This window comes from Anas acuta, chromosome 12 (assembly GCF_963932015.1).
Source record: "Anas acuta chromosome 12, bAnaAcu1.1, whole genome shotgun sequence".
In the NCBI taxonomy this organism is placed as follows: Eukaryota; Metazoa; Chordata; class Aves; order Anseriformes; family Anatidae; genus Anas; species Anas acuta.
Window position 1 is genome coordinate 9,205,164 of NC_088990.1, and position 27,834 is coordinate 9,232,997.

Sequence of the window (27,834 nt, forward strand, 5' to 3'; positions counted from 1 at the left end):
TCTTATAGCACATAACTCACACACTCTAAAATGGTACCTGACAAAGACCTCAGTGTGATCCATTAATCTCGTATCCTCTTCAATGCATCTCCTCTACTTTCATTATATATTCTAAATAGCAATGATTTCTCCCCCTTCTCTAAATGTACTGCTAACAATGATGAGAACAGTCTTTTAATTCATTTGGTTTCTTTGTTCCAAGATTCACTTATATTGACTCTTGCTCACTGTACCTACAGCACCCGGCATTACCTGGGCATCATCCATTCAGCCAGCTCCTGGACCACTTAGTTTCTAAAGTGAGGCGTATTTACTCTGGCACTGACAGAGCTGGAAAACCAGCTTGTCAATATATAAATAAGCAGATCTGCTTTATAGTTTGCTTCTCACAAACTCAGCAGTTTCAGCTGGCCTGAAAAGGAAAAAAAAATAAATAAAAAATTATCTGATACCTGATGCACTGACAAAGCAAACACTTTTGAAGACAGCCTTGCCTGCTCGTGTCATTACAAACTCTGAGGCTTTGTCAGTTGTAGGAAGAATGGACAGGAGTAGACAATATTGACTTGTTCTTCAGAGAACAGCAGTCTATGCTGGTTAAGAGACACTCCCAGAAGCATTACATTACAGTCAATGGGCTCTCAGCCCTGCACTGTGGACAGTCTGGGAAGCACTGAGGTACGAGCCACAGAGGATGGTGGTAGGGGTGAAAAAACATTTAGAATAAACTGTAAACTGGAAGGGATGGCTCTTTACACAAACGTTAGATCCAAACTAATCTGACTGCATGATTCCTCTTGGTTCTAGAAACTTCTCTGTCCTTGCTCCCCTAGGTCCCTGACTGTCTGCTTGAAGAAGGAAAAAAGCAAAAGGTCATTTTCTCTCTTGGTCGTCACAAGAATTATTTTTATTAACTCGCCTTTGTGCAAAAGCCAGTTAGTTGGCTGCTTGGTACCAGGACAAGTGTTATGGCAACAGACTGTAATGTCTTGAACATGAGCCTATGGGAAGGATGGAAAAACAAAGCAAGTAAGGGAGACTATTTATTTAGACATTTATGTTTTCTCCTCCCTTTTTCTATTTGCTCTGTCTTTCCAGCCTTCCTGTTTTGTGACATCAGGACCATGCTATCCCCAGAGCAAGTTGGAAAAGAGGCTGTTTTATTAAGATAGTGCATGCTGCAAAATGTGGTCCAGGGCACAGGCTCCCAGAAAAACATACCAACGAAGGGTGGAAAGGTCTGTCTGTAACATCTAATATTCTGATTGTCTATGGAGGGCAGAACCCGAATCCCATGCCCTGATTCTTGCATCATCTAAAGCCATTCTGGCTTCTACCATTTTATTAATTGCAAAGGGAATATGCTGCTGGGAAAATGAATCACATCTACTATAAATATTTTGGAAGGACCAAGGCATTGGCTAGGGCATGTCAGAATCAGTGGAGTCACATCAGTTTGTACCAGAGATATGCTGAAACTTGTTAGAAATTATACAGAAAAAAATGGTTCTTGAAGAAAATCCCCAAAGGCTGTATTCTCTTAAACTTCCACTTGGAAATCCCAGCCATTTCACAGTCAGAAAGCCAGAAAAGCCAAATATTTAAATTCACTATTGTACTGTTGTAAGAATTTTTGTTTTATTTTTATTTTTTGGCCTTTTTTAAACAACAATCAACTCATTGTCATATGGTTAGTTAACTGAGTCAAAGACCTTACTTGAACTAGCCTTGTATAACACTTTACTTCATTTCAGACAATCTAACTACTGTGTCTTATGTTAAGAGTGCACAAAAGTTTTTTAGTTTTTCACAGATGCCATGGTTACCCTTATTTCAAAACAACATCTGGAATGAGATGTTTTGAGACAGGACTCTGGGCTAGAAATGTTTAATGAGAACATGAAGGGAAAAGAAATCTCTTAAATGTCAGATAAAAAAACATCCTCAAACTTTTCATTTGGCATGACAAAAGAAGAGGAGCAGGAGAGAGTTGGCCTGGACTTGCAAATGACTTTTCCAGAACAAAACACATGAAAAATTAATCTACTCTCACCTGCAACACAAATGAATTTAAGAAGACTCTTGAAATCTACCTTTGATTTTAATGTTTCAGCAAAGCAGATTCAGCTTAAAGACTAATTTTGTTTATAATGCACTTTCAAAGTGTTGGGTTGCAAAGGCCCTTATAAGCAGAGAAAGATTTTATTCAATGGCTGCAAATACACATTTAAACATATGTTCTAATAATGAGAAGGCAAAGTTGACGTAGAATCCACCTGCCCACACACCAAACCTGTCAACATTATTTTAGCAAATTTTCAGCATTTGCTACATTCAGAGCTATAAATCACCTTGCAAAAACAGCAGGACACATTAAAAGGGAGGAGGATACAAAACAAATACTGCCTTTACTTTTGGAACCATCAGCTGTATTTCTATGCATAAAATAACAAGTGAGACAGGAAATAAAAGACATTAAAGAACAAAACCCAAAGCAAATTGAATGCTGGAACGTGAATTGGTCAAGTGCTTACTTTTCTAAAGAACAGCTTTTATTAATTTTCTGTCATGTTGCAACAACTTGGATCTGAATATAGTGATCTATATCCAAGATCCCCAAAAGTGCAAATGCTGACAACGTACAGATATTTGCCACATGTGTCTGCAGCCCAGTAATCTTTTTTAATTTTTAAGTAATTCACATAAATGAATTTTGAAAACTATTGACACACACAGCCTATTTGAAATGTAGCCCAACCTGGTAAGATGACTACAGATTTAAACAAATTTTTTTTCCCAAGATTTTTCTGCAGTTCATTTAACTGTTCTTCCAACTGAGTAAGTGTGTGCAACTGATTGCTCTTAGAAAGAATGCTCATATAAGTTCTCATTGCTGTCATTTCACATGTATGTCCCCAAATTAACACCCTAGCACTTGTCCCATTGTAAAAAACACATCTTTCCCAAAGGACTTAAACAGTGCTAAAAAAAAGCAAACAAACAACAACAACAACAAAAAACCTTCAGAGCCAAACCAATTGCACTTTTGTGAAGTCCTGAGAAATTGATGAGAGCCAAATGCCTTTCTGACAATTAGATTACAAAGGTTTTTATAAATACTATCAACGCAGCAGCTGAGAACTATGAGCAAGTTACTGGAAGAGTAGGAGCGTAACTGATGATGTTCTTAACAGAGACAAGTTAGGGACAGTCTGAAAAGGCCCACTGTTAAGTTAAATCCAGACTGAAATGGAGAAAGATGAACAGCTATGCAAAGTTCTCCATGTGTGTACCTAACCAATACTAGTGAGAGCACGTCAACATATTTCAGGGGAGCGGTGCAAAAGACTAAAGGATTCTACCTTTAATATCTATCTTACATCTTCTATGCTTTAGAATTAGCACATTGCCCTTCTGAAAATCTTAAAAATTTAATGGATGCTTCATGTTTGCAGAATGTAGCCTGTAATTTCTTACTAATACACAAAGCAAATAACAAACATACGTAAAGTTAGCTAACAAGTTTTGCTACTCAAGATCTGACTTTTAAGACATTAGAATTCTAATCTTTGTTTTCTCACCATACTAGAGATTTTAAAGAAAGAAAAAAGAACATTACATAGTCCCGATTTCAAGCAGGTATTTCCCAACGGTATTTACTTTAGGTAAAAAGTAAATACAGAAGCTCCAAAACTAACACTAGAGTTCAAACAAACTGGTTTAAAGTAGAATTTTGTCCATACTCGTGCACTTACCTATCACTCACTAGAAGTACTCTTCTTGAACAAAAGAGGCTTCGTAAAATTCAGACACTCCTCAGTAATGGCAGACAATCTGGAATGCAAGCAAACCCACAGAGTTAACAAGTCGGTCAGTACAAGTATAGCCCTTATCCATTACCTACTGAATTCAGCCTGTAGTGAGCATAGGGCTCAAACTCAAATACTTCTTTCATTCACAACCTTAGATTTACTCTGGCAGGTCTCAGAATGGGAACCAGGCTTCAACATCCAGGATGTCAATGACCTTTATTGAAATTGCTGTAAATCCAAAGTTTGCCTTTGTTGTCAGTCAGATTCTATGATTCTAAGGTATATTGTGATCCCTATTGATCTGTGGTGAAAGGGCATAATGGTTCTAACCTTCAGGGCTAGATGAACTCTGCTTAGAGCAGAAATGAAACCCTAGTGATGCTGAAGAAGGTGATTACACAGCTTTCCTTGTGCTGTCAGAAGACTTTAAATCACTGGAAATAGTTCGTGGCACTTGGACCAGGGGATCCTGGAGCAATACCGACCGTCAATTCCCATATATTATGAATGAGACAATGGCCTGTCCTAACATACGAAATGTGCTTCCCCTTCAGAAATCTATACCCCAGTCATACAGATCTCCTGGGAACAAGCCTGGATCCAGGATACACTGAGGACCCTCTTCATTTTGTGGAGTATGGAGAGGCTGGTGGGGGCAGGGAAGGTGGATTGAGCAGGGAGGAGAATGAGTGAATACTTGAATTAGGATATGTAACTGAGCAAATGGAGAAGAAATGGTGTGCTAACTTCCCAGTTTCCTTTGTTTCTTTGGAATTTGTAAGTGTTTAAGTATTTGTGCTACAGGAGTGTATTTCCTAGACAAATGTGTTGTCCTTTGTATGCTTAGTCAATTCATTCCTTGCTTTATTTACTCATATGACTTAAGACTATTTCTCTTTCTGTATGCCCACATGTTAATGATTCATAACTGTGTTACAAATGTGCTTACAATTAGTCCTCCAGATGCAACACACAGACTACAGCAACCTCAGTCTGGAACAGACAAAATCTTCCACTGTTGCAGTCATCTTTGCTCCCTACCCCCTCCTTAAAAAGTCAGCAGCTGGGGTGGAGCTTCCAATGTTTTGTATACACTTATTTTTCATTCAGACATCTTGTGTTTCTGGAGTATTTCCTTTTCTGGTGTATGTTTACTTTTCCTCCCTGTCTTTTCTTATAATAGTTAGCATAGGCAGAATTTACCTAGTTACTATGAGAAGTGTATTATCAGTTCTCTTTCCCTCTGTGCAAAGAGGCACTCTGCTGTAGTACTTCACTCTTTTAGACGGAAGCCACTAATATCCTAAGGAAAACAACTTTTTCTAAACACTGACTTTATAACACAATTATTCATTCACAATTGCACAGTGTTATAAAGGTCTTTTCATCTTAAAGGCAGTCTGGTTCTAAGGACATTTTCTGCATTTCTTAAAAAGGCTCAAGATAAGTAACTTTTAACATCCTTGGTATGTTTTCTTTCAATGCAATCTTTCATCTTCCTGAATCAGGACAGCTGCATCTGCAGATTGTGTACAACCACAGGGAACAGCAGCTCAGGAATCAAGCTCTCTAGGAATCCAAACTGTACACCTCTCTGGAAAGGGTTCATGGGCTGCAAGGTACCTGCTGGAAGCACAGCAAACAGGTACAGTATGTATGGAGTTAGTAAGCTTATTAGGGAGCTATTTGTCTGCGTGGATTTTGCATGACCATGACAAGCACGGGTTATTTTCTACTGTCATAGGAGCCTGGTTGCAAGCTATTCAAAGTCCTTGAGCATGTCTACATACAACAAGCTGGCCAGCATGGGAGCTTCCAGGCAGGGAAATGCAGGAAAAGGGAGGGAATGGCTCACGCTTGAACTCTGCCCCCATAGGTAGTACAGATACTAGTGGCTTGAACCATTTGGCACCGAGAACTTAAGGCAAAACAAGAGCCCTGATAGTAAAGGCAGAGTAGTTAGAGCCCAGGAAAGCTTGCAAGTAACAGTATTCATGGTCAGGACAGCGCAACCAGCCACATCAGGGTGTTCCTGGGTGTCTGGAGCAGGACTGCAGCCATACAGCAAGAACAGTACTTACCATGGCTTTATTCTAAGGTACACTTCAAGTCTAAGCTATCGATGGATGCAGCTGTATAAGGAAAGGTAGTTGTTGATCACCAGGACTGAGCAGAAGGGAGTAGTGATGGGAAGAAGTCTTAGCAAGGGATGGGGTGCATCATACATCACAACGTGCCATGGCAGCTGTGTTCAAGGCAAGGGGAAAATTGCAGTTCACTCCTTAGTAAGGCATGTAACACACTAGTGCCATATTGTTCATCTATAAAATGATATGCATGCATGTTCCTATTTTCTTTTTTTTTGTTGTTGTTGTTTTTTAAGGGATGGTTGTCTGAGCCCAAGGGATGAACTGTTAGCACTAAATGGACAATCACTTAAAGATCTGTCTGGCAAAGAGGCTGAAACTCTCATTCAATCATCAACACGGCTGGTGAACGTAGTGATGGCTAGCAAAGTAAGCATGAAAGTTGTGTTTTCCCCTCCAACTGTGGGGTGATTTGACAACATTTACTTGAGAGAGAAGGGGAATTTGTGCAGCATACATTTGAAGAACATGTTTTTTCTCTTCCTGACAAAACCCCAAACCTCTTGTGGTCAGACTCTGGTAGCTTTCAGCATAGCTTTTTCCCAGATAAACAGAGGCTATGGGGAAGCCAAGGCCCTGGGAAGTTCTAGCAAAGGCTGTACAATCCCTCCTTTTAGAAACCAATTGCTTGCCAATTTTCATTTGCCATTTGGAAGTTGAGCAAAGACAGAGGTGGATTAAGGGAAGATCCATGAATCCAGAAAGCAGGCCCTGTACTGAAGTAGTGAGTTTGTTCTTTTGCTTGTTTTTGTTTTGTTTTGTTTTGTTTTAATGTACGGTCTACAGCTAGGAAGTTCTTGGGATGAATGCTACCGGAGTCTGCTACAGAGACAAGTCATCTTCTGCTTTTAAATCTACAGTAGAATAACATAAAAAGCTCTGGTATAATCCTGGAATGAGAAAACAATCCTGACTGAAGCTGCTATCAGGTCTGGTACAAAGTACCTCTTTCTAAGATTGAAGTGTTGTGAACTGTCTCACACAGATGTCTACTGGATTCTGCCAAATTTTTTGTTTATTTTCACTCCTTTAAATGCCTAAGTGGCCAGAGATGGACTATATTAAACTATTGTAGTATAGTACCACCCAAGATGCCTCCAGGGGAACTGCACATTTAAAGACAAATCTACTACAAAATACTTAAGGTTGACAGAAAAGGCTTTTCATGCAAGCTGGCTCGTGAGAGAAACACTGCCAAAAGCAGTTTCATAATGCCTCTTTAAGGATCTGCTGTTTTTTTTTCTTTTTTTTTTTTCTTTTTTTTTTTTTTTTTTAATTCTGAAGAGCTCCCTAGGGAAAGGGACCAGAAAGCCATAGTAGGAGTTAGCTACTTAGCAGATGTCTCCACCTGCTGTCGAAGGAGAAAATTACCATTGCTTAGTTCTTGAGAAACAAACAGCACTACTGTTTGGCTTCTGGAAGAAAGGATTTGTCTTGGTTGACCCCAGACAAGGTAGAACATATGGATCCTGCTCTGATGGTGCTCTATGACTTTCTTAACCCCTTCAGAATATTTCTGACCAAAACCCTTATTATTTGGAATTTTATTATACTTCAATCAGTTTCCCTATGCGGTCTGCATTCAATAATGTTATTCCTTTAACTGGTTCCTTCATCAGTGGCATTCCTTGTGTTATGACAGAAATAGGGCTATCAAAAACCATATACATCCAGTATTTATTCCTTACATCAAACTGTTATTCAGTTGTTATCATTTATTTATTTTCAAACTATTTTAAAAACTTGTATTTAAAATCCTGAAAGTGTTACCTACACGTTTTTAAATGCTAGAACTAGTGGCCATAGTTTGAAGTACAACATTCCAATTAGAAGGGGTTGAGTTTTTGGAAAACACTAAAGCCTAGGCCACAAAGGTTTTTAAACACCCAGATCATATTTGGTCATCCTTTTAAGATCAGCAGGAGTAACCTATTCACCTTTGAAAAGCTGGGTCTAAACACCTTATTTTTGAAAATAATGACCTTCTAAGACAAGGAAAGCTTAGTTCCCAAAAGTGCCACTCACCTCCAAAAGTTAGACTGGTATGGCTACAGTTTACCGTACATCGAAACATTAGTCTCTCTGAATTGACTGGGGATGACCATTAATTTTCTGTCCATTCTGACTAAAGACCAGAATCTATTTCTGTTACTCCTTTGGCAAGTTATAATCATGTTTCTAGCAAAACTTTGAGCTGTGTTCTCTTTTACCATCCTTTTTAAATAATTAACTTTGCTCCATGTTTTTGATTCAGATTGCAATTTCTGCAAGCCAAATTAGTAGAAAATTTATTTTTAAATTGAGATCACTTTCCAGAATTTCTTGTGGTCTTATTATAAAAAATCAACCGGTGGAAGAATTTCTGCTTAAAATGTCCCTGGTCTTTTTGTTTGTTTGTCTTAAGGAAACGTCAACCTGTAAGGAAAGACCTCTGGAAATACAAAATGGTTGTTTTTTGCACAATAAAGCCACATGTCAACGGACTCGCAGTAACTCAACCAGTAAGTTGCAAAGGAGTTATCTTTCTTCTTGTAATATTCAGGGAGCAAACAGCACAACACTCCATCGTGTGATGATACTGTAGTGTTCAAAGAAATTGCACCTGTTGTCCAGACTTAGGCTGAGATCCTCAGCTATGAACTACTGACCAAAAATCATCACCGTTTATATTCACAATATCCTACAATCAAGGGTGTTGTGCATAAACATTCAATTTTAAGTTTTGGTTTGTTTGGTTTCTGAAGGTTCTAAATAAACCAATGCTCTTTTGGTAGAGAATGTTTGCTTTTGCTATACTTAACGTTATGGCTACTCATACAGTTAAAATTAAAAAAGATCACTCCCGTCACAGAAATTTACACCTGGAAAAACATTTCTAAGTAAAATTTACCATATTAGATGAACGTGCAGAAATGCCAAAAACTAGGAGAAGTAACTGAGGCCTTTTCCCATGTCTGGCAGGCATAAACCCGTACTGGACAGGGGAGACAGACTGCACAACGCCCCGGAAAGCCGTGCCCTTCAGAGATCGGCAGCCCCACGCTCTCCATACCAGTCGGAAATCACTTTCCCAGCAGCTGGACTGCTCTGGAGGGAGAACCCCAGTAAGTACTACAGGAAATCACCTGAAAAACATACAAAATACACTCAGATGAGAATCTTGGAATGACGCTGGCAGCCACGCTTTCCGCCAGAATGTGCCTTCCTCACAAGCCCTGTCAGGGAAGATGGCGCCAGAGACGCCTCCTGTCAGGGAAGATGGCGCTGGAGACACCTCCAGTCTCTGCCTGCTACCTCTGTTTAAAACCCCACACCTCCTCCATGGGGAGTAGGAGAGCAGGCAAAGTACTGTGCCAGCAAAACCCCTTTTCTTCAGCAGCTTCTCCCTCCCCTTGCCCCGGCAGGTTTTACAGTGTGTGTAAATCGCCCCGTGTGGTTTGCACCACCTTGGTAGCCACCCGGAGCCGCCTCAGAGCTCACCGCTGAAGAGGCCCTTTCCTGGGTGTCTCCCCGCCGCTGGCCATGGAGATGCTCTGTGCACGTGGCTGATAAAACCCCGGCCTGAGCTTCGGGCCCTGCCGCCGTGAGCCTCCCGAGTCACCTCCATTGGCCCAGACATGGCCACAAGCAGGTATGGACTCGCCTCGTGGCTGGTAGTCACTGCCCCTAGTTGTGTGAGGTGTCCCACTTTCTACTCCACTGTGAGTCAGACATATTTCAACAACCTCATTAACATATGCCCCATTGCTATCCAGGTGGATGCTAAGCAATCCACTTCAGGCCAGAAGAGCAGAGGCAGGTTAGAGGGCATGTGGGTATAGTTGTGGATGAAGTCCCCAGATTCAAGCCTGGAGTGGGGTGATGCAGACAAAACTCCTCACAGTTGGCTGCCACCTTCTGAAGCCTGGCTAGGGGTCTCATTTCTGCTGCCCTACCTTTCCCTGGGCAGTCCTTTACCCTGAGGGCACCAGAGCCTGGATGAGGGCTTTAAAGGGATGAGGAGGTGGCAAACCAGAGCACAAATCCCAACCAAACAATGCCTGTGCAGACAAACCCTCAGGGACTTGCTGGACTTCATCTTGCTTGGAGGTCGCACGTGGCAGGTACTGCCCATCCACAGGTTCTTTGGTGGCATCCCAGTTCTGGGTACTGTTCTGTGTACATCACACACAGATATACAAAGCACATCTTGCACAGACAGAAATAGCTCCTTTCACAAACAGAAGCAGAGGAAATTTGAAGATTTCCACTTTCAGATTCAGGAGACCTGAAAAAGGGGAATAAACAATCACCTTGATGTGGCACTGTGCACTTACTAGAGTATATTTTTGGTCTTTCATAGCACCTCCCTTTTCTTACTTATATTCCCAATACCATGTTGAATACATAAGCTTGTATTCAGGTCAAATTGAGCCTTATTTTTGGCATATATAGAAGCCTAATTTTTCACTGATATTCCATGCACTTTCACACCTGATAGTTTCATTTTACTGCATAAAAAAAAAAAAAAAAAAAAGCGTTAAATTTGCTTGGACTTGTAAATGAGTGCTGTTAACTCTGGCCCTTCTGAACCTTGTTCTTTGTGTTAGCTTTAGCTAATGACTTTTGTCAGTGCTTAAATTAGTTTCTAATTCCCAATTCTATGTTCAGTTAGGAGGTTTTCATTAAATATTTCATTAAAGGTTCATTAAAATGGGTCAGATCTCAGGGGTTGGAATACATCTACTAGCCGTGGAATGGAGGGAGAAAGCACTGAGAAATTCCTTGTTTTGGTTATCAAGCAAAAAGAATGTGCTTCACCTGTTTCAGATGTAGAAAAAAATCTACATGTATTTGGTTGCTCATGGAAACAGTGAAGAGTAGTTTGTAGTATGAAGGGCTTTTGTAAGCACTAATTAGTGCACATTTTTGGGAAATGCAGAAAAGGGGCTCTGTATGTCCCATTATATTCTGTGGCAAAAATGAGGGAAGAAGTTAGAACTACTTGTTTCTTACTTAAGTTCTTAGAGATAAATAAGATAATACTTGTCTAGGACCCATAATAGCCATAAACAAGATTTTGGCATGGAGAGTCAAGTAAGACCACAAAAATGTGTCTCTCTACACCACCACACAACCTCAAGGGCCAATGGTTTTAGTTTTGCTCTAGTTTAGTCACTACAGGGCAATTTCAGTAAGCAAGACCTCAAAGTTCAAGTCATGTACATTTAAAGATAGCAAAAGACAGACCACCAACTGCTGAATGTACCACAAAAGAAGGCCAGTTTTAGCATAAAAAGCCCTGACTACTCAGTGTGGTCTTCAGTTCCATGCAAACTGATCAGCTGAAGAAACAACCAACTTTAGAAAACGAGAAAGATTTTTTAAAAGCACTTAGTAGCATCAGTTATAAAGAAGATTTAAAATAAACAAGTTACTCTAATCTAAATCAAAAAAATATGTGGTTCTGCATTAAGAGTATATCTTTTTTAATTATTATTATTTTATTATATTTTTATGTCCACAGGCAATTTCAAGGCCGTCTAGATCACTGAGTACAGCACAGCTAGTGCACACATCTTGTGGCTCACAGGCTTCAGTAATCTCAAACATCGTACTGATGAAAGGACAAGGGAAGGTGAGGTTGGTTCTGTTAATATAACATAAATGGAGTTTTAATTTATTTCCCAAATGTGATCTGCAAAGTTCAAGGAAATTACTTCAGGGTATTTAAATTGCTACTTCTAGAATACCAACTAATATCCAGGCTTTATTAGGAGTGATTAGTTATCATAATTACCTTGTTAACCTACTGAAATATCTGTGAAATTATATCTAAAAAACTATTGTCATTGAGGATGCAGAAAACAGAGAGTACAGAATACAGAGAGAATATAGAAGCTATGAACTTAAAAATATAACTTTTGAACTTGTTGAATAAGGTTCTAAAGTTATTAATAACTATTTAAATATTTAATATTTTAATTATAACTATTTAAGCTGTGAGAAGCATGATAACCATCATTTACAAAATCATAATTTATTGTCTGTGTTTTGGGATGATATAAGGACATCATCAGCATAGTATTTTAATTTTTCATTTGAGAGACGTTAAATGGCTTCAAAGGTACAAATTAGTCTTATAACATCATTCTGAGGGTAGCAGATAGCATTTGACTTTTTATATAAGAAAGAAGGGAAAAAAATAAATCAAAGAGTGGTGTCTACGTATGAAGAGCTATCAGCATTGCTTAAGCTTACAAGATGCATTAACCCTGTTTGGTAGAGGGTAAGAGACAGACATCTCCACAAGATCTTCCTCTGAATGTCTCCAGTTAGTTGAGAGATCAAGATTTTATATGGTGGTTTTATTACTCTCGCTTATGGGAAAGTAAATCAAGGAAAACAACAGATAAATGAATCTCTCAAGGTTGCATACTGGTCCAAGGTGGGAGGAGGAGGGATTTAGAAGTCTTCCTGTGTGTTTATAATTGGGAAGTAATCATTTGCAACTGAAACAAAATGCAAATCACAAAAGTATTCAACTGAAATTTTCATTTGCTTTTACTACTGGCATAAAGTTTTTTGATTGATTTTTTCTTTGCTTGATTTCATGGATTATACTATTCTGTTAGTTAGTACTTACTATATAGCTAATACAGAAAACACTGCAAATAAGGTATTATGAAAACTGAACTTAGGCTCACACACATCATTTTTGTTCCATAAATTAGGGTCTGGGGTTCAGCATTGTTGGAGGGAAAGACAGCATTTATGGGCCAATAGGCATCTATGTCAAAACCATCTTTCCTGGTGGAGCTGCTGCTGCTGATGGAAGGCTGCAAGAAGGTGGGATATCCTTCTTCTCTCCCTTTTCCCGCTCCAGATTCCCAAAGAATGATATCTAACAGCAGATTAAAGTAAAGCTAAAATGAGCCATAAGTGACTTTTACATCTGCATCCATTATTACATTTCCAAGTCTCCTTTTGACTACATTTATAATGCAACTTACTGCACAGTATAGTAACAGTCTGACTTTCTATTTTAAAAACAGGTGATGAAATCCTAGAACTGAATGGAGAATCAATGCATGGATTAACACATTATGATGCTCTACAAAAATTCAAGGTTATGTACTCTCCTTCCAGCACAATTTCAGTCTTTATATGCAACATGCATGTTAAGTCAACCCATTCAATCATCTTTTCTTTCCAACAGGCCAAAAAGGGTCTTCTGACACTTACAGTCAGGACAAGCTTCAGCACACCACATTCTGCTTCCAGCTACTTGTCACCCCACTTGTGTCAGTCACTGAGCTCTAGTATATGCATAACCAAAGAAAACAGCTCTTTCAGTTCAGAAAGCACAACATTCTCGTTAAATGCTACAAAGCCCAATGACAGGGTAATAATGGAAGTTAGCCTCAACAAAGGTAAGTTCCAAATTTAATTTAGCACTTGCAACCAAGGCACTGATTCACAAAACACTATTAATTTGGTATCTGAATCTTTCCTCACTAACCTAGTTCTTTTCTTAAGTTTTTCTTTCCAGACGTACTAAAGTAGATCTTGGTACTTGCCAGTGCTAACAACTATCCTTCAACAGCAGGTTTTTGACTACTATCTGTCCTCAAGAGCCAATCCTTATTATTTACTTATTTATTTTTTAAAACTCAAGCATTTGATTGTCACATTCATGTCCATCACATGAAAAAGTAAATCCCTTAGCAACAACTACTAGCTATTAAGCAGATTATGCAACTTTTATCCTTTATTATTCGAGGATATTTTATGATTTATCCTTTTATTATTCAAGCAGCCTGTTTCATTCTTGAAAAGGCTTTAAAAGAAATAAAATATATACCTATCTTCTTGCATTTCTATCATCTATTTTTGAACAAAAACAGACAGGATGAAATACACTTTTAAACACGGGAACATCAAAATAACAAACAAAGAAAAGTCTATATGAGGTAACAGTATGACTTACCAAACAGTATGGGATCTGGCATTAATGTACAAAGAATTAATTTACAAAAATCTTAAGCAGCATTATAGAATGCAGAAAGAGGATTGTGATGATACATCAAACAATGGCCACACATCACACTTACTCCTTAATTTTTTAATTCTGTTTCCTTGTGAAAATGTTTGAATTCCACTGTCATGAAAGGTTTTTTTGCAAAATAAATTTGCATCGCACCATGTTTGTGATGTACCAGTAATGAAATATGAACCAGATCTTGGATGGATAAAAAAAAAAGCAGTAGGAGCAGCAGCTAATATTGGATATGTAAAATTAATAAGCACAAGAGTAGGTGTCTGGTTCATTCAGAATAAGTTATTTAAACTGAAGACAGTTGGATGGTTTTAAAAAATACATTATCTCCAATTGTTTTTTAACTGTTTTTTATGCTTCTTTAAAATTATTACTTCTTTCAGAGCCAGGTGTTGGCCTTGGAATTGGGTTATGTAGCATCCCCTACTTCCAGTGTATTTCAGGGATTTTTATTCACACCCTTTCACCAGGTTCTGTGGCGCATATGGATGGGAGACTCAGGTAGGATGAAAAAGAGTGTCTTATGACAAAAGTTTTCCATTGCTCTGATATGTTTTATAGCTTTATATCTGACCTGATTGGGCAGGAAGTCGTAGTACTTTCTGGAAGTTTTGGGTTTACAGCACATGTGCTATTCTGAGTGTTTGGACATGTATAGTTGTAATATCTGGGATTTCTAAAAAAGTAGCAACCCAGTGGCACTATTGTCTTTTGTCTACACTTGGTAAGCTTTAGAGGACATAGACAAGCATAAAGAATTCTTTATGGAGAAGATATCTAAGTGAAGCAATAAAAACATATCTGGGGGGAAAAAAAATAGATGGCATATTCTGGCTTGCATGGGGACTAATTTTTCCTTATGAAAGCTCTTCAAATTCTATCCCTTCTCACCAATAAAAAAAAAAATATACAAAAAGATATTTAGTAGAAATTCACCTCATAAGATTTATGAACAAGTAGTCATGTTGAACATATTTAGAATTGAATAGAACATAGCATTTTCAGTGAGGCTTTTTGTGATATAACTTTGTGTGCTCTGTAATCCTCCTCTCTCTATATGCCCAAGAACTTAGCTGAAAAAACTGTGCTTCACTATTTGAAAGTTTGTATGATATGAATCAATGGCTTCAGTAGGCCTCTTAATGTATGTGGGTATTCTCAGTAAAGCAGTGAAGAGTGTTCTCAGTTTCTATGTGGGCAAAATAAGGATTTAATCTGGAAAGGTTCAGTCTAGCAGCCACCAGGATTACAAGTTTGTCATTAGAATTTTTGTATTAGCAAGTTATTCATATGTAGCAGAAGTATGAACATCCTTTCTGATCTTAAGAGACCATAACACTAGCAAAACACTAACAGACCATAAAAATATGAAAAGTGAAGTGTTAACTGGATAGGAAGGAAGGAAGATGTAGGTGGAAACTGCAGCTGAGCTGCATACAGCAGAAAGATCACAGACACAAAGCATGCATAGCTGAGCATGAAGTTCATAAATTGCATGCAACAAGGCTATAAATTGAAGAAAACTTGACATCCAGCTCATTCCAATTCCATTTTATGTAAAGGGAACAATGAGACATGGTGATTAATCTGTGATCAAATTAGAGGTCAACCATGTGGAATCTGTTTCTTGCATATTTTTATATGGGTGAGACAAGGTTGGGAGGAAAACAAAACATCTGTTTTGTTCACATCCCTTTTTTTTTTTATTTTTATATATATCTCTGTAGGTGTGGAGATGAAATTATTGAAATTAATGAAGCATCAGTACAAAATATGACTCTTAATGAAGTTTATGCCATGCTGAGTCACTGTGATCCTGGTGCAGTGCAAATTATTATCAGCAGACACCCTGAACCACAGGTATCATTGTATTCTTTCTGATTTTCAAAAAAATAAAACCAAAAAAAACCACCAAACTGATGAACTAAGATTAAGTAAGAAAAGAGGTGCTAATCTACAAACAAGTGAAAGAATGTTGATAGCAAAGATTGTGATCCCTCTATAAGCATCACTGCAAGTATGAGACAGATTAAGGTACAAACCTGAGATATGCTCTTACATATAATCAAGTAAGATTTGAAGATTGATGGAGACAGTCCTACATAAGTTTCTGTGCTGTGAATAAGAAAATTACAGAAATAACATTTAAGGGATAAAACAAAGTATATTTCTTAGAACAATAAACTCTATTCAAGAAAGAATTCTTAATAAGAAGAAATAATTTTTCCCTTGGAAGAGGGAACATACCCCTCCACCCCGAAAGAGGGAGAAGGGGGGAAGAAAGATTTATACAGCCATCATCTTCCATACCATAATGAAAATTTAGGGCTTGCTCAACCAATGTTTATTATTAAAATATTTTTTCTTAAAATAATTTTCTACAAAATGCTTCCTAACACAAGTGCAGTATAAATGATAACGTTTAATTCATTGCATTAAATTATCATAAAAACTCAGTATTAAATCATCTTACACTGGTAAGTCTATAATTAAATTTCTAGTGAAATATGCAAAAAGGACATTTATCTTTGACAAATCCCATTTTACCAAAAAAAAACAAAAAAACAAAAAAAAAAACACTATAAAAACCATGTGTATAGAGAAATTTCAACTATATTGGAATATATGCCAATATAATGGTGTGTATTTGCTTAGCTTTAAAATTCTCTGATACATGATATAACTAGGTCTATTTATTTCAATTAGAGAACTTAGAAAAATTAGAAAACTTTGCAAAAGGAATCAAGATTTAAATGTTACTCATCACACAACAATCTTGTAAGAGTGTAACAGCATGATATTTCCTAGGTATCTGAGCAACAGCTAAAAGAAGCTGTTGCACAAGCTGTGGAAAGCAACAGATTTGGAAGAGATAGACACCAATGGAGTACTGAAGGTAAGGGGATGACTGCATTCATTGACATGCAGTAATTTTGACTTTAGAAGATATATAGGATGAGTACGTGCTGTAGTAGAATCCTTGGTAAGACTCAAGTTGCCTGGAGTCGGAAAGAAGAGGAGAAGAGCTCACAGTACATGACTCCTAACATGCCTCCTAAGATAAGTTACTAAAGAACGATGAGAAAAGACATTTCTTTGATCCACAGCAAGAAAAAAAAATGCATTGTGCAAACAACTTCTTGCTCTTACTTATCCTTTCCAGTTCAAAATTGCTGCTTAAAGCTTTTCAGACTGTCAGTAGGTGACAAGACCATGACAACAAAGAACTGAATTTAACCATTGCCACACCTTTAACGGTGTGATGCATAAATCACAACTTTGCATCAACTGATGAAGGCATTTAGCCACAAATTTAATCAGCTGAATATTAGGAGCAAGCCCTTTGCATGTATCTGAATAGCCATTTTGATCGTGTTCCTGATACAGGTGTTAAAAAACTAGACACAAGCTGGCATGGAAGACACCCATGTGAAAAACACATTGAAAAGAATGCTGCTTATTGCAATCGCAGGGCACAGAAGCTAATGACCCGCTCCAGCAGTGACAGCAGCTACAACCCTCGGTCCTTGTGTAATAATGGAGCTGTGTACCAACTGTGTGACTTGAAAGAAAGGGTACATAGCATTGATGTACCAATTACAAGACAGCCTGGCCTGCTGTACTCATTGTCTGGAAATAATTTGGAAAGAAATTCCCCTCCTACTTGTAGTGAAGGAGGTCGACCCTTGCAAAACGCTAAGAAACCAACAGAGATTCTTGTTAGAAAACCTAAATCATCAAAGCCCAAACCTCCACCAAGGAAATATTTTAAGCAGGACTGCACAGGAAACGACCAGTGTAACGCAGACAGAAACGAAAAGCTTGTATCCGAAGTGGCTATATCACCTTCTGCAAACCTTCAGGTAAAGCAAAATTTGCAAAATTTAAGTGTGTGCATTTGTGAGTGAGGCAGGGGAAGGAGTAAAGCAGAGAGATTGACTTCAATGATAACAGAAAAACAGGGAACAGAGAGTGTGTTTATATTTGTGAGGACTGGGGGAAGGGTATAATGTGGTTCTGTTTTGAAAATAATGGAGAATGTATCTGAGTGAAGCCACCTGAGTTCTAAACATGATGTTCAAAACTGGTCAGAGTGCAGAGAAGTGTCTGAAGGAAATTTGATTCCATATCTGAGACTGCGAGTTTGAATCCTAGTTAGAACAGCCTCAAGAAAAATTCCCTATTGACATTCCCTTGGAACATGTGCCACTGGCAGTATCGAGCATTCTGTGTCCTAGTGGGACTGCAACAGTGAGGTTCTGTGGGCTGGGACTGGAGGAGTTTGGACTGCCTTTGATATCAGCTTATCAGCTTGCTATGGTTCTTCCTGACTTCAAAATTCACAGTCATATAAGCAGAGAAGTCGTGAAACAATTGCTTTGTTTCACCATTGGACTTCTTCGGAAGAAAGCACTAACAATATGCAGCAGGTAACCTTGGGCGCTTTTTTTTTTTTTTTTTTGAGATGAAGAGATGAGGTATTAAATAAACCCATATAAGTTATCAGGTAAACATGTGTTGATGAGTATTTGAAAAATTAAGTGCATATTTGTACATTACTAAATATTAGTTCCTTCTCTTATCTAAGATAAAATCGTAAGACACAGTGTTTCACATTTGCAGGAGTGTGCAGGATTGTGAGATATGCATGCTGAAACAAAGCTGTGGTTTGTTTAAAAATGGAACCTCTTCCCCCTGAATTTAGCAATGTCAGTAGAAACGAACAGATCTCAATGCAAAGCAAAACATTTCCCAACCTGCACAAGTCAAAATAAACTGATACAGCTTAGACTGAAGTTGAGGTATAATGTTAACATTCAAGAAAGTTTCAATTCAGCACCTCATGAAAGATGCTTTTCCCGTCCCCTAAGAAGAGAGCAGTAGAAACATTCTCATCAACAGCTACTAGAATCACCTACCAGAAGTAAAATTCAGGGAAGTTAAATATTATTGAATTTATCACTGCACACAATTTATTATCCTTTACCCTTCAGTTATTCCAAATGATAGGGAGAAAAAATCCATCTTAAGATCAATAAAATCTGTGAAAAATCAAGTTTTTCTGTTAATGAAAATAATTTCCTCTAGAAGGAAGGTTTGTATATCTCAGGCAAATAGTCCTCTGTCCCAGGGAAACAGAGTTTCATGTCAGAAAGTATTTCAGATTGTTAAGAGGTTTTATTGCTGCCTTTTTTTTTTCTTTTTTTTTCTCCTTTCTCCAACCTTTTAATACTAGCCAGTTTGAGGCTGCATACCATAGGTTTTGTATGGGGGTTCTGCAGACTGTAAGGTTGCTTTTTCATAACCAAGAATGATTATTGATTAATTGATGTTTTTGACCATGCTTTAAACTGCATCAATACAGTAGCTATAATCCCTATAAGAATAAGATCAAACTGTACATTTGGGTACAAAACAAAATGGTGCTTCACTTACTGAAAGTACAATGTCCATACATAATAGCAACAGAATACAAGCACAACTTTCAAGTAGGCCCCTAGTGAGAGTGGAGAAAGGTTTTCCTAGAACAAGAAAGCTGCACAACCACCACTACCACGTTACAGAAAACTTAAAGAAATCTTCAATTACTTTATTTTTATTTTATTTTATTTTATTTTCAGGACACACAGTCCCTGCTTGTTTTTGCTTCCTATTTGTAATCCTGTAGTTTATCTACAGAGGGAATTTCCAGCATCACAATAGAGCAGATGGCAATTTAGTGTCATTGCTAACAAAGGAATCAAGAGCATCTGTTAATGGTGCTGACAATAGCATTCATTGTAACCTCAAATTAATCCTCTCACCGTGTTACCAGCCAAGAATATGAAAGGGAGAGTTCTGAAGGTGCAGTCATGATTTAGCTTGTCCTTAAGGGCAAAAGGTCTTCAAGAGAAAAAAAATGGTTTATGGTGTTTTTGCTGTTGACTACATTTTTGGGAAGTTAACTGCATATTTTTTTTCAGCCTGTTTACCAGTGTGCCATAAAATACCAGGCTGGGTCTCTTGAAATACAGAAACATTTAAACCATATGAGGAATACATCTCAAGCAGAAGTGAAAACTTGATTCCTACTCAGTATTTCTTTTCAGATTACAAGTAAATGAAAATGTTTTTATTCAGATTCATGTAGTGTGGTTTGCACAATTACATTCTGACATGCTTCAATTTCCTGTTTGTTCAGCAGGAAGTTAGAGAACCAATGCTAGAGGGACATCAAACAGACGTAACTCACAGTGTCTTCGCCACTTCTCCTACAGCATATCATACTGAACACACAGCTGCTGTTCCGGCAGGCAGAGATCAAGAAAGAAAATCAAATTTAGGTATGTTTAATGTGACGCTTGCAGATGAAACTAGCATTTAGTTTGGGTTGACTTCACCTCCATCTTTAAATGTAGACTTCACCCATGTTTGTAATTTTTTTGGGTGAACAGATGAAATTTTAATCCATTGATCAGGCCTTGAAAAAGGCATTAAAAGAAGGACACTAGATGATTTCTTGTCCATTTAAACTTTTTACAAGTATACTACTACTGTATTTTTTCAGATGATGCTTTGCTTATTTATATTGAAAAAAATAATATTAAAGTTTTGTTTTAGTATTTCTAAAATACAATTTGATGTATAGATTCAAGACAAGCATTGTAATGGTACAAACCATGGATAATAAATTACTATCTTAAAAAATTAAAGGAAGTAGTGTTAAGGGAACTAAACAACCTCAGGAGGTCCCCTTCCAACCTAAACCTTTACAGAAATTTGTACCTTCTGTCTCAGATCATTAAAAGAATATTTCCTTAAACATTATATCTTTCTTTATTCTGCGGCAGATAAAAGTAACTGTGCAAACGTACAAAGAAAAATTTGCTTCCATTCATCTCTACTGTATCTAACCTATAAGACGTTAAGATACTTTTTTAGTCTGTAACGTATGAAATATTCTTACAAGAGAATTCAGTTTGTAATTACTAGAAAAATATAAGTGGAAAAGTTTGCACAAATTTCAGCTAGCATAAACATTAATCTAAGATCTTCATGGGAGAGTCTGTTTACACCAGGATATACTTAAAAATGTAGGAAACAAAAATGAGCTTTTAAAAGAATTTACTGTAACAACAGCTTTTTCACTGCACTGCAGGAGACATTGCAATTTTATCCATCTAGTTTAACTGCTATAGTTTGCATTATGACTTCAGCATCTCAAAATTTCAGGTTACCTTTAGAAGTTACAGCTCCTTTGGAAAAAAGAGCCTGTGCCTAAGCAAGCCTGGTTTTTCAGTTAATTTCAATGTCAGGAAACAGAACTTGTAGATCAAGAGCTGTGAATTTAAAACATTTAAGTTTTCTAAAAAATGTTAAAAAAATAGAGAAAATACTTATAGAGATGAATGAAATTCAAATTTAGTGAAGTAATAGGATGCATAAATAACAGATGGATAAGGAGAAGGAGAAGGCACCTTGCTAATAATCAATCTTTCTCTAATATAGGAAGTCTACTTTCATCAATACAAAGGCCTGTACTTAAGAGGCAAGCACGGGTAGATTATACTCTTGATACAACAACAGAAGACCCTTGGGTTAAGATTTCTGACTGCATAAAAAGTTTATTTAATCCTACAATGAGTGAAGACAACAGCCACTTAGATTTGCAACCTGGCATCAACACAAATGAAGAAAATCAAAACCGAAGCAGCTCAGAGGCGGTTCTGCAGAAATCAGAATCAGAAATAGTCAGTTCAAAAGTGCTAAAATCAGATGAAAATGACATTGTGAAAAAGGGTCCTCCTGTTGCACCTAAGCCAGCCTGGTTTCGCCAAAGTCTGAAAGGACTGAGGAAAGCAAATTCAGACCTGAAAACACAGGCAGATCAAAGTCCTCCTGGCCTTCAGAGTATTTCCACCAAAGAACTGCAGTCCAGTTTATCCTGTCTCTCTTCCAGGGGATCATCAATAAAACAAAGAATAAGCTCATTTGAATCTTTGAGTGCTCCGCAGTCACCTGAAAAAGTGCACCGAAGTTTTAGCCTGAAAACATCTGTCCAGAAAGAGCACCCTCCCAGCCCAAAAGGGTCAGAGGGGTCTCCAACCCATTTTAACCAAGCCTTTCTCAAATGCTCTGAAAACAGCCAACAACAGTCAAAGTCATCTGTGGTCACTGGTACTAAAAGCCTAGACAGAACTTCCCCTCCCAAGGAGGCCCTTGCAGCTAGCTCAGAGGAAAGCAACAATGCCAACCCTGAAAATTCCTCAGGCCTTTTAACTACAGAAACTGTTCCAACTTCCCGTGCATTATCAGTAACAAAAGCACATAACCTAAGATCACGAAGCTTTCCACTTACCAGTACCCAGTCCTGTGAGATGATGAAGACATACGATGAAAAATACAGCAAAATCTATTCCATCAGTAGCCAGGTGTCATCTGCTTTGATGAAATCTTTGCTTTGCCTTCCTCAGTCCCCAGTCCCTTCTGGAAACAGTGCATGGGAAGCTCTGGAAACCTTATCTCAGTCCTCTGTGGAGGAGGATGGGACTTCTCTCTTACCTGCAAGTGAGAATCATCACATGGACACTGGATTTTCTCTAAAGTAAGATACCGTATTTAAAATCAGATCTGCAGATCAGTATTGCTGGGTCTGTGTTCTGATTAGCTGACAGATTAACACTCTACGTTAGGAGCACACAATAGTAAAACGCAAATTGAGTTAAGGAACTTTTAAGAGCACAAAAGTTTGAATGACTTGTGTGATTATTACTTTTATTTTTTATTTGTTTTATATAAACGTGGACATATTTCAAAGTTCCTCCTAGTTAAAGATGCTGAAGGTAAAAACATCATTGATAATGATGAAAAGTATGCATTTGCCAGTGAGGAAACAGAGGAATTTGAGTACGTTGTTTCTAAATTATGTGAAAACCTTATGATTAGGCTTCCCCAAAAGCAAATGCTGTAGCTAGTTAAAATGATGAGGTGATGTAAAAATCCTGTCACTCCTAATGTTTGACTTGAGTGCCACCAACTCTCTGGGTAAGTTACGCAGTTATACTGTGTATCACTGCAATAATACTTCTGTCTTAAGCAGAAGCAATTCTGGCTCAGGTACATGAAAGTGATGTAGTGGAGTGGAGCCTAGGCACTCCCCATAACACAACAGTATCACCATGATCAGTATTGCTTCCTATGATTCATATACATTTTCTGTTAACAGCTAGTCAGGGATTTCAGGAAAGAACAAAGTGAATAAAGATAACACTTGGCAAAATATTTCAAAAGTACATTTGAACCTTGCAAAAATTCTATAAAAAAAAAATCTACTATTTGTCTTCTCAGATACAATTTTATTAACAAAACTTATTACCTTTTTCCAGAGAGTTACAGTCTGTGATGGCTACACATCAAGATATATACATGGTGATACAGATAAACTCTGGATTTCAAGTGTGCATCTGAATCTCTTAAATCTGCACAACTTGAGTAGTATTTTCTAGCTCTAATTAAAAATACTGTGAAAATTGCCTCTTAGGAAAACAACCTTACATGCATACCTACAAGAATTTCTTTCTTGATAAAAAATGAAATAGCCCCAAATCACAACCCCCCTCTTTATCTAATTCCAGGCTTATCTGGAAAACACAAAATCACATGAAAGTGAGAAGTTGAAAAACAAAAAATTCAGCAACAAAACCACAGATATTTATTCAGGTCTGTTTTAGCCTGGAGCCGAGAGATTATTCTTGTTCTCCTATATGATGGATCCTGCTTCTGTTAGGCTATGATATATGTATTTTTAAGACTTATTTTGCAAGAGAGCTGCCTCCCCAAAAACGGTAATCAAAATATGACTGCTCTAGAATTGTCTGTTCTATGCTTGTGTATAACATTGTCTTTCATAACTCAACATTTACTTTTTATTCTATTCACAATGGGAAACAGCCTTTCTGAGTTGAGAGAATACACTGTGAGCTTAGCAGACAGTGAGAAAGAGGAAGAGAAACAGGAACACGGCTCACCTCAAGCATCCGGTGTGTCAGGGCAGTCCGTCATCTCTCTGCTTTCCCCTGAGGAGTTAGCAAAGCTTATAGAGGAAGTAAAATCACTAGATGAAGCAACCTTAAAGGTAAATCAACGTTTTTTTCTGTGTGATTTTCAGAGAGCTGTGGAGTGGATGTGCCTACTTAATCTTTGTGACCTTACATTTTTCAGAAATGAAATTAATATGTATCAGTAGCAATACTTAGTTCTTTTGGTCTGAAATCTTAAAGAAGTCTACCAAGATAACTAAGCAAGACTAACACCCATTTAAGTAACTGATAACAGCTACATAGCAGGTGAGGGCAGTGTATGCAGAAGTAGACACTGATATTTGGGACACCTTTCATTTTTTTGTGGGTTCCCAGTCTGAGATTCCTAATGCATACTCTTGGGGATTGAACATCCTTTAGTCCTACTGGATTCATCTAGAATTTTGATAACGTTCAATATGAGCCAAAAACAAGGCTAAATGTGTGTATTCCAAAACTATAAAGACTTTAATATCATCCAATTTATAGTCCAGCCCTAATAGATAACCTATTTACAGAACATAACAGTTTTAGACACAAAAACGTTTTATAAAATAGGTAATTGATTTGTGAATTTGATCAGAACTATAAACATGTCTCAGTATCAAATCCATGTCCTTAGGCTTCATTACAAAATTCCCATGGACAAAAAGAAAATGTATGGATTCCAGTTATATATTATATCTGATTTATATATTAAGATGTTCTTAACACAATTCCCTTCTCTGCCTAGGAATTTGATGATATTCATGTTACAATTCTGCATAAAGAGGAAGACACTGGGCTTGGATTCAGCCTGGCAGGTGGCGTTGATCTAGAAAACAAAGTGATAACAGTAAGTAGCATCTTTCATAAAATACTCTGAAAACAACTACTCTATCTAAAAATAAATGTATAACTTGCTGGTTTTCTGCTACAGAGGTTTTCTTTTGGCATAATCAAAATAGGCAGCTGTGCTGACAGATCAGAAAAATCAGTCTTAAGTGTGCAAGAATGAGATTCTTCTGCACAGTGCTGCCCTCTCCAGGTGACTGGTCGTGGCGTCCTGTTTCCTCGGGTACCATCCTAAACAGCTCTAAAATCGAACAACCTACAGCCCTCATGCTTATAGAAGACCCCAACGCTTACAGAAGACCATACAGGGTGGTCAGTGCTACCAGGAGTGAGGCGTGTGTATAGACAGGCAAGGGGTCTGAAAGCTAGAGACTAGCTTCATACCTTCTGACTGGCAGAGTAGCAAGAGGGTCAAGAAGTACAGGCACGGTACGTACTGTGGGCAGCAGGGTATTTGGCCATCTGATATCAGGGCTAGACAGATTGCCTTGCTGCCTGATGAGTCCTGTGTCCCGGAGAGCTTCTCTGTACAAATACTTTCAGCCTTCAGCCCTGAAATGTGCTAGAAACAATTTCTTCCTGTCGTAGAATGAAAAATGCACATAGTAAAAACTACTAACCATAGTGATTTATCTTGTTTTTCCCCCTCTCCTTTCTTGTGTGTCTGCATGGTGACTGGGATTTTCAATAGGTTCATAAAGTGTTTCCCAACGGACTAGCATCTCAGGAAGGAACCATTCAGAAAGGAGATGAAGTACTGTCCATTAATGGAAAATCCCTTAAAGGTGCAACACACAATGATGCCTCAGCAATCATGCGACAGGCTCGCCAACCCAGACAAGCTGTTGTTGTCACTAGAAAACCTAAAGATGGAGAAAAAAACAGCATTTCAATTGATTCTAGTACATCTTCAGTAGCAAGTGATGTGTCACAAGACTCTGGTAAGTTCAGTGCAATTACCTTGCTGCCCCCACCTACTACATGTTTAATCATCACCTGAAATCCTTGCTGTTCATAAAACAGCTCAGTAAGGCTTGGTAAATTTGAGAACCATGATTATGGACAGAACAGTTAATAAACAATCCTGAAATAGATATTTGGAATAACTTTGTTAGAGAGGAAAGGAATTGATGGAATTCTAAAATAAATGAACATTCTGGAGATCTGGAGCTTTAGTTATGTCCTGAAAATAAAAATTAGCAGCTTCATGGTTAATAAATTTTTCAAAATTAACATCAAGTATGTTTATCATAAATTTTGTTCATTGAACATATTTTTATAATTCTAGTAAATATCACCAGCTTTCATTTTTATATTCCTATTCTGCCATGAGTTCAAATACAACTTACTCCAGCTTCCCAGAGGGCCTTACAATCACAAAAAGAGGAATTAAAAGCTATCACTTCCTTTTTCATTTGGCAGTTTATAGTGCCTTTGCAAACAAAAGGGTTCATTTTTTGTAACGGATCCAGATTTCATAACATTTCCAGATATGTGGTGCCCATCTGATAACTTTCCATTTATTTTCAGCAACTGAAGATACAATCTGCACTGTAACTCTAGAAAAAACACCTGCTGGTTTGGGATTCAGTCTGGAAGGAGGAAAGGGCTCTATTCATGGAGATAAACCCATTGTCATCAACAGAATATTTAAAGGTAACACACTTGAATGTGTATACACAGGTTCTCAGCTGATGCAAATGTGCAGTTTATAACTGACTGCTAATTTATGCCCATGAAAATTTATGTATTTATTTATTTAAATGCAGCATTATTCCATGCAGTGCAAGTAGTTTTTGCCTGTTGAGACCAGGTGGTTTATACTAAACATGATGGTGATTCTTAATGAGTGAAAGAATCATTAAAAATTCCTCCATAGAAATAATTATTATTTTTCTTTTTACTCCCCTCTAGGGACTGCGTTAGAACAAAGCAGCACCATTCAGCCTGGTGATGAGCTATTACAAGTGCACACAACTGCCATGCAAGGACTCACTCGTTTTGAAGCATGGAATATAATCAAGGCGTTACCTGACGGGCCCATCACAGCTATCATCAAAAGAAGAAATCCAAGCTCTGTTACCACCAAGGCATCTGAAACTTTGTAAGAGGAGTAATTAGACTACTGCCAATATTACAAAAAAAAAAAGGGGGGGGGGGCATAGGAAGCTCTCGTTTGGCTAGCAGAGACAGACATTCAGAAAGCATACATGAAAAGTACATACAATTTTACTGGCAGTTACAGAGAAAGCTGTTTGGGATAAAATGCAAAGATGTGCACATAACATGCAGTATTATTTCACATTCAGAAATTGTTGTTACAAATTGTAGAATGATAAAAATGACTTTATTAATAATATACTGGTTGTAATAAAATATGACAGCTATAGTAAGCACTCTCCTATTTTAAGTCATTAACTGAACTATCAGAAGCACATTCTGTGGTTAATTACTCAGTTCTGTTCTGCTGCTTTTGCTCCCTGCCTTACCTCCACAGGAGGAAAAGCCAACAACAAAACACTGCAACACAGGATGCATAAAAGGCAGAGAAAGTGGGATGCATCTTAGGGTATCAAAACTAAAACGTGCCCTGAGAAACTCCAGCTTCTCTATTCAAACTGCAGAGCAGCCAAAAGCTAAATAGGGTAACTCTACTAGCAGTTGAAAGAGACATGTTGACTCCAGAAAGCAAACACAGGGGAGTGTCTCACCATATTGCAAGGGTGAGGCAGGAAGCTGAGGATAATACAGTGGAGTTTCTCCCAACCTTCCTCCAGCCAAAAGTCTCGTAGTACTAGAGTAGGAGAGCAACAAGGGCATTTAGGACCAAGACTTACCTTCTGACCGCAGATGTATTTTGAAATATCTTTTTGCTAATTTTGTAAGGAAAAATGCCAGTGAGTGTTTCTGAATGCAAATATTTATTCTAAAGCACTAAATAATTT

General features: G+C 37.8%; 1 protein-coding gene and 1 long non-coding RNA gene across 10 annotated transcripts in view; one reads left to right on the top strand and one right to left on the bottom strand.

Moving 5' to 3' along the window:
* The window catches only part of LOC137863291 (uncharacterized), a 54,892-nt gene extending 49,562 nt beyond the window's left edge, over positions 1-5,330 (bottom strand). For 3 of the 4 annotated variants that reach the window (XR_011100841.1, XR_011100840.1, XR_011100838.1), the window contains exon 1: positions 3,756-5,330. This is a non-coding gene — a long non-coding RNA (uncharacterized lncRNA). Of the gene's footprint in view, positions 1-252; positions 413-3,755 lie in introns of all 4 variants that reach the window. The other variant, XR_011100839.1, reaches the window with a different exon arrangement.
* IL16 (interleukin 16) overlaps positions 1-27,345 on the top strand; it is a 45,047-nt gene extending 17,702 nt beyond the window's left edge. For 3 of the 6 annotated variants that reach the window (XM_068696318.1, XM_068696320.1, XM_068696321.1), the window contains 19 exons: positions 5,321-5,457; positions 6,196-6,328; positions 8,364-8,460; positions 8,921-9,063; positions 11,466-11,576; positions 12,673-12,787; positions 12,994-13,067; positions 13,158-13,371; positions 14,381-14,498; positions 15,725-15,857; positions 16,806-16,893; positions 17,385-17,860; positions 20,179-20,320; positions 21,486-22,581; positions 23,928-24,111; positions 24,789-24,890; positions 25,581-25,830; positions 26,420-26,545; positions 26,804-27,345. In XM_068696318.1, the coding sequence (XP_068552419.1) occupies positions 5,321-5,457; positions 6,196-6,328; positions 8,364-8,460; positions 8,921-9,063; positions 11,466-11,576; positions 12,673-12,787; positions 12,994-13,067; positions 13,158-13,371; positions 14,381-14,498; positions 15,725-15,857; positions 16,806-16,893; positions 17,385-17,860; positions 20,179-20,320; positions 21,486-22,581; positions 23,928-24,111; positions 24,789-24,890; positions 25,581-25,830; positions 26,420-26,545; positions 26,804-26,997 (3,933 nt within the window). In that variant the 3' untranslated portion in view covers positions 26,998-27,345. Of the gene's footprint in view, positions 1-5,320; positions 5,458-6,195; positions 6,329-8,363; positions 8,461-8,920; positions 9,064-9,413; positions 9,591-11,465; positions 11,577-12,672; positions 12,788-12,993; positions 13,068-13,157; positions 13,372-14,380; positions 14,499-15,724; positions 15,858-16,805; positions 16,894-17,384; positions 17,861-20,178; positions 20,321-21,485; positions 22,582-23,927; positions 24,112-24,788; positions 24,891-25,580; positions 25,831-26,419; positions 26,546-26,803 lie in introns of those variants that run through there. The other 3 variants (XM_068696319.1, XM_068696322.1, XM_068696323.1) reach the window with 3 other exon arrangements.
* Positions 27,346-27,834: the final 489 nt, after the last annotated feature.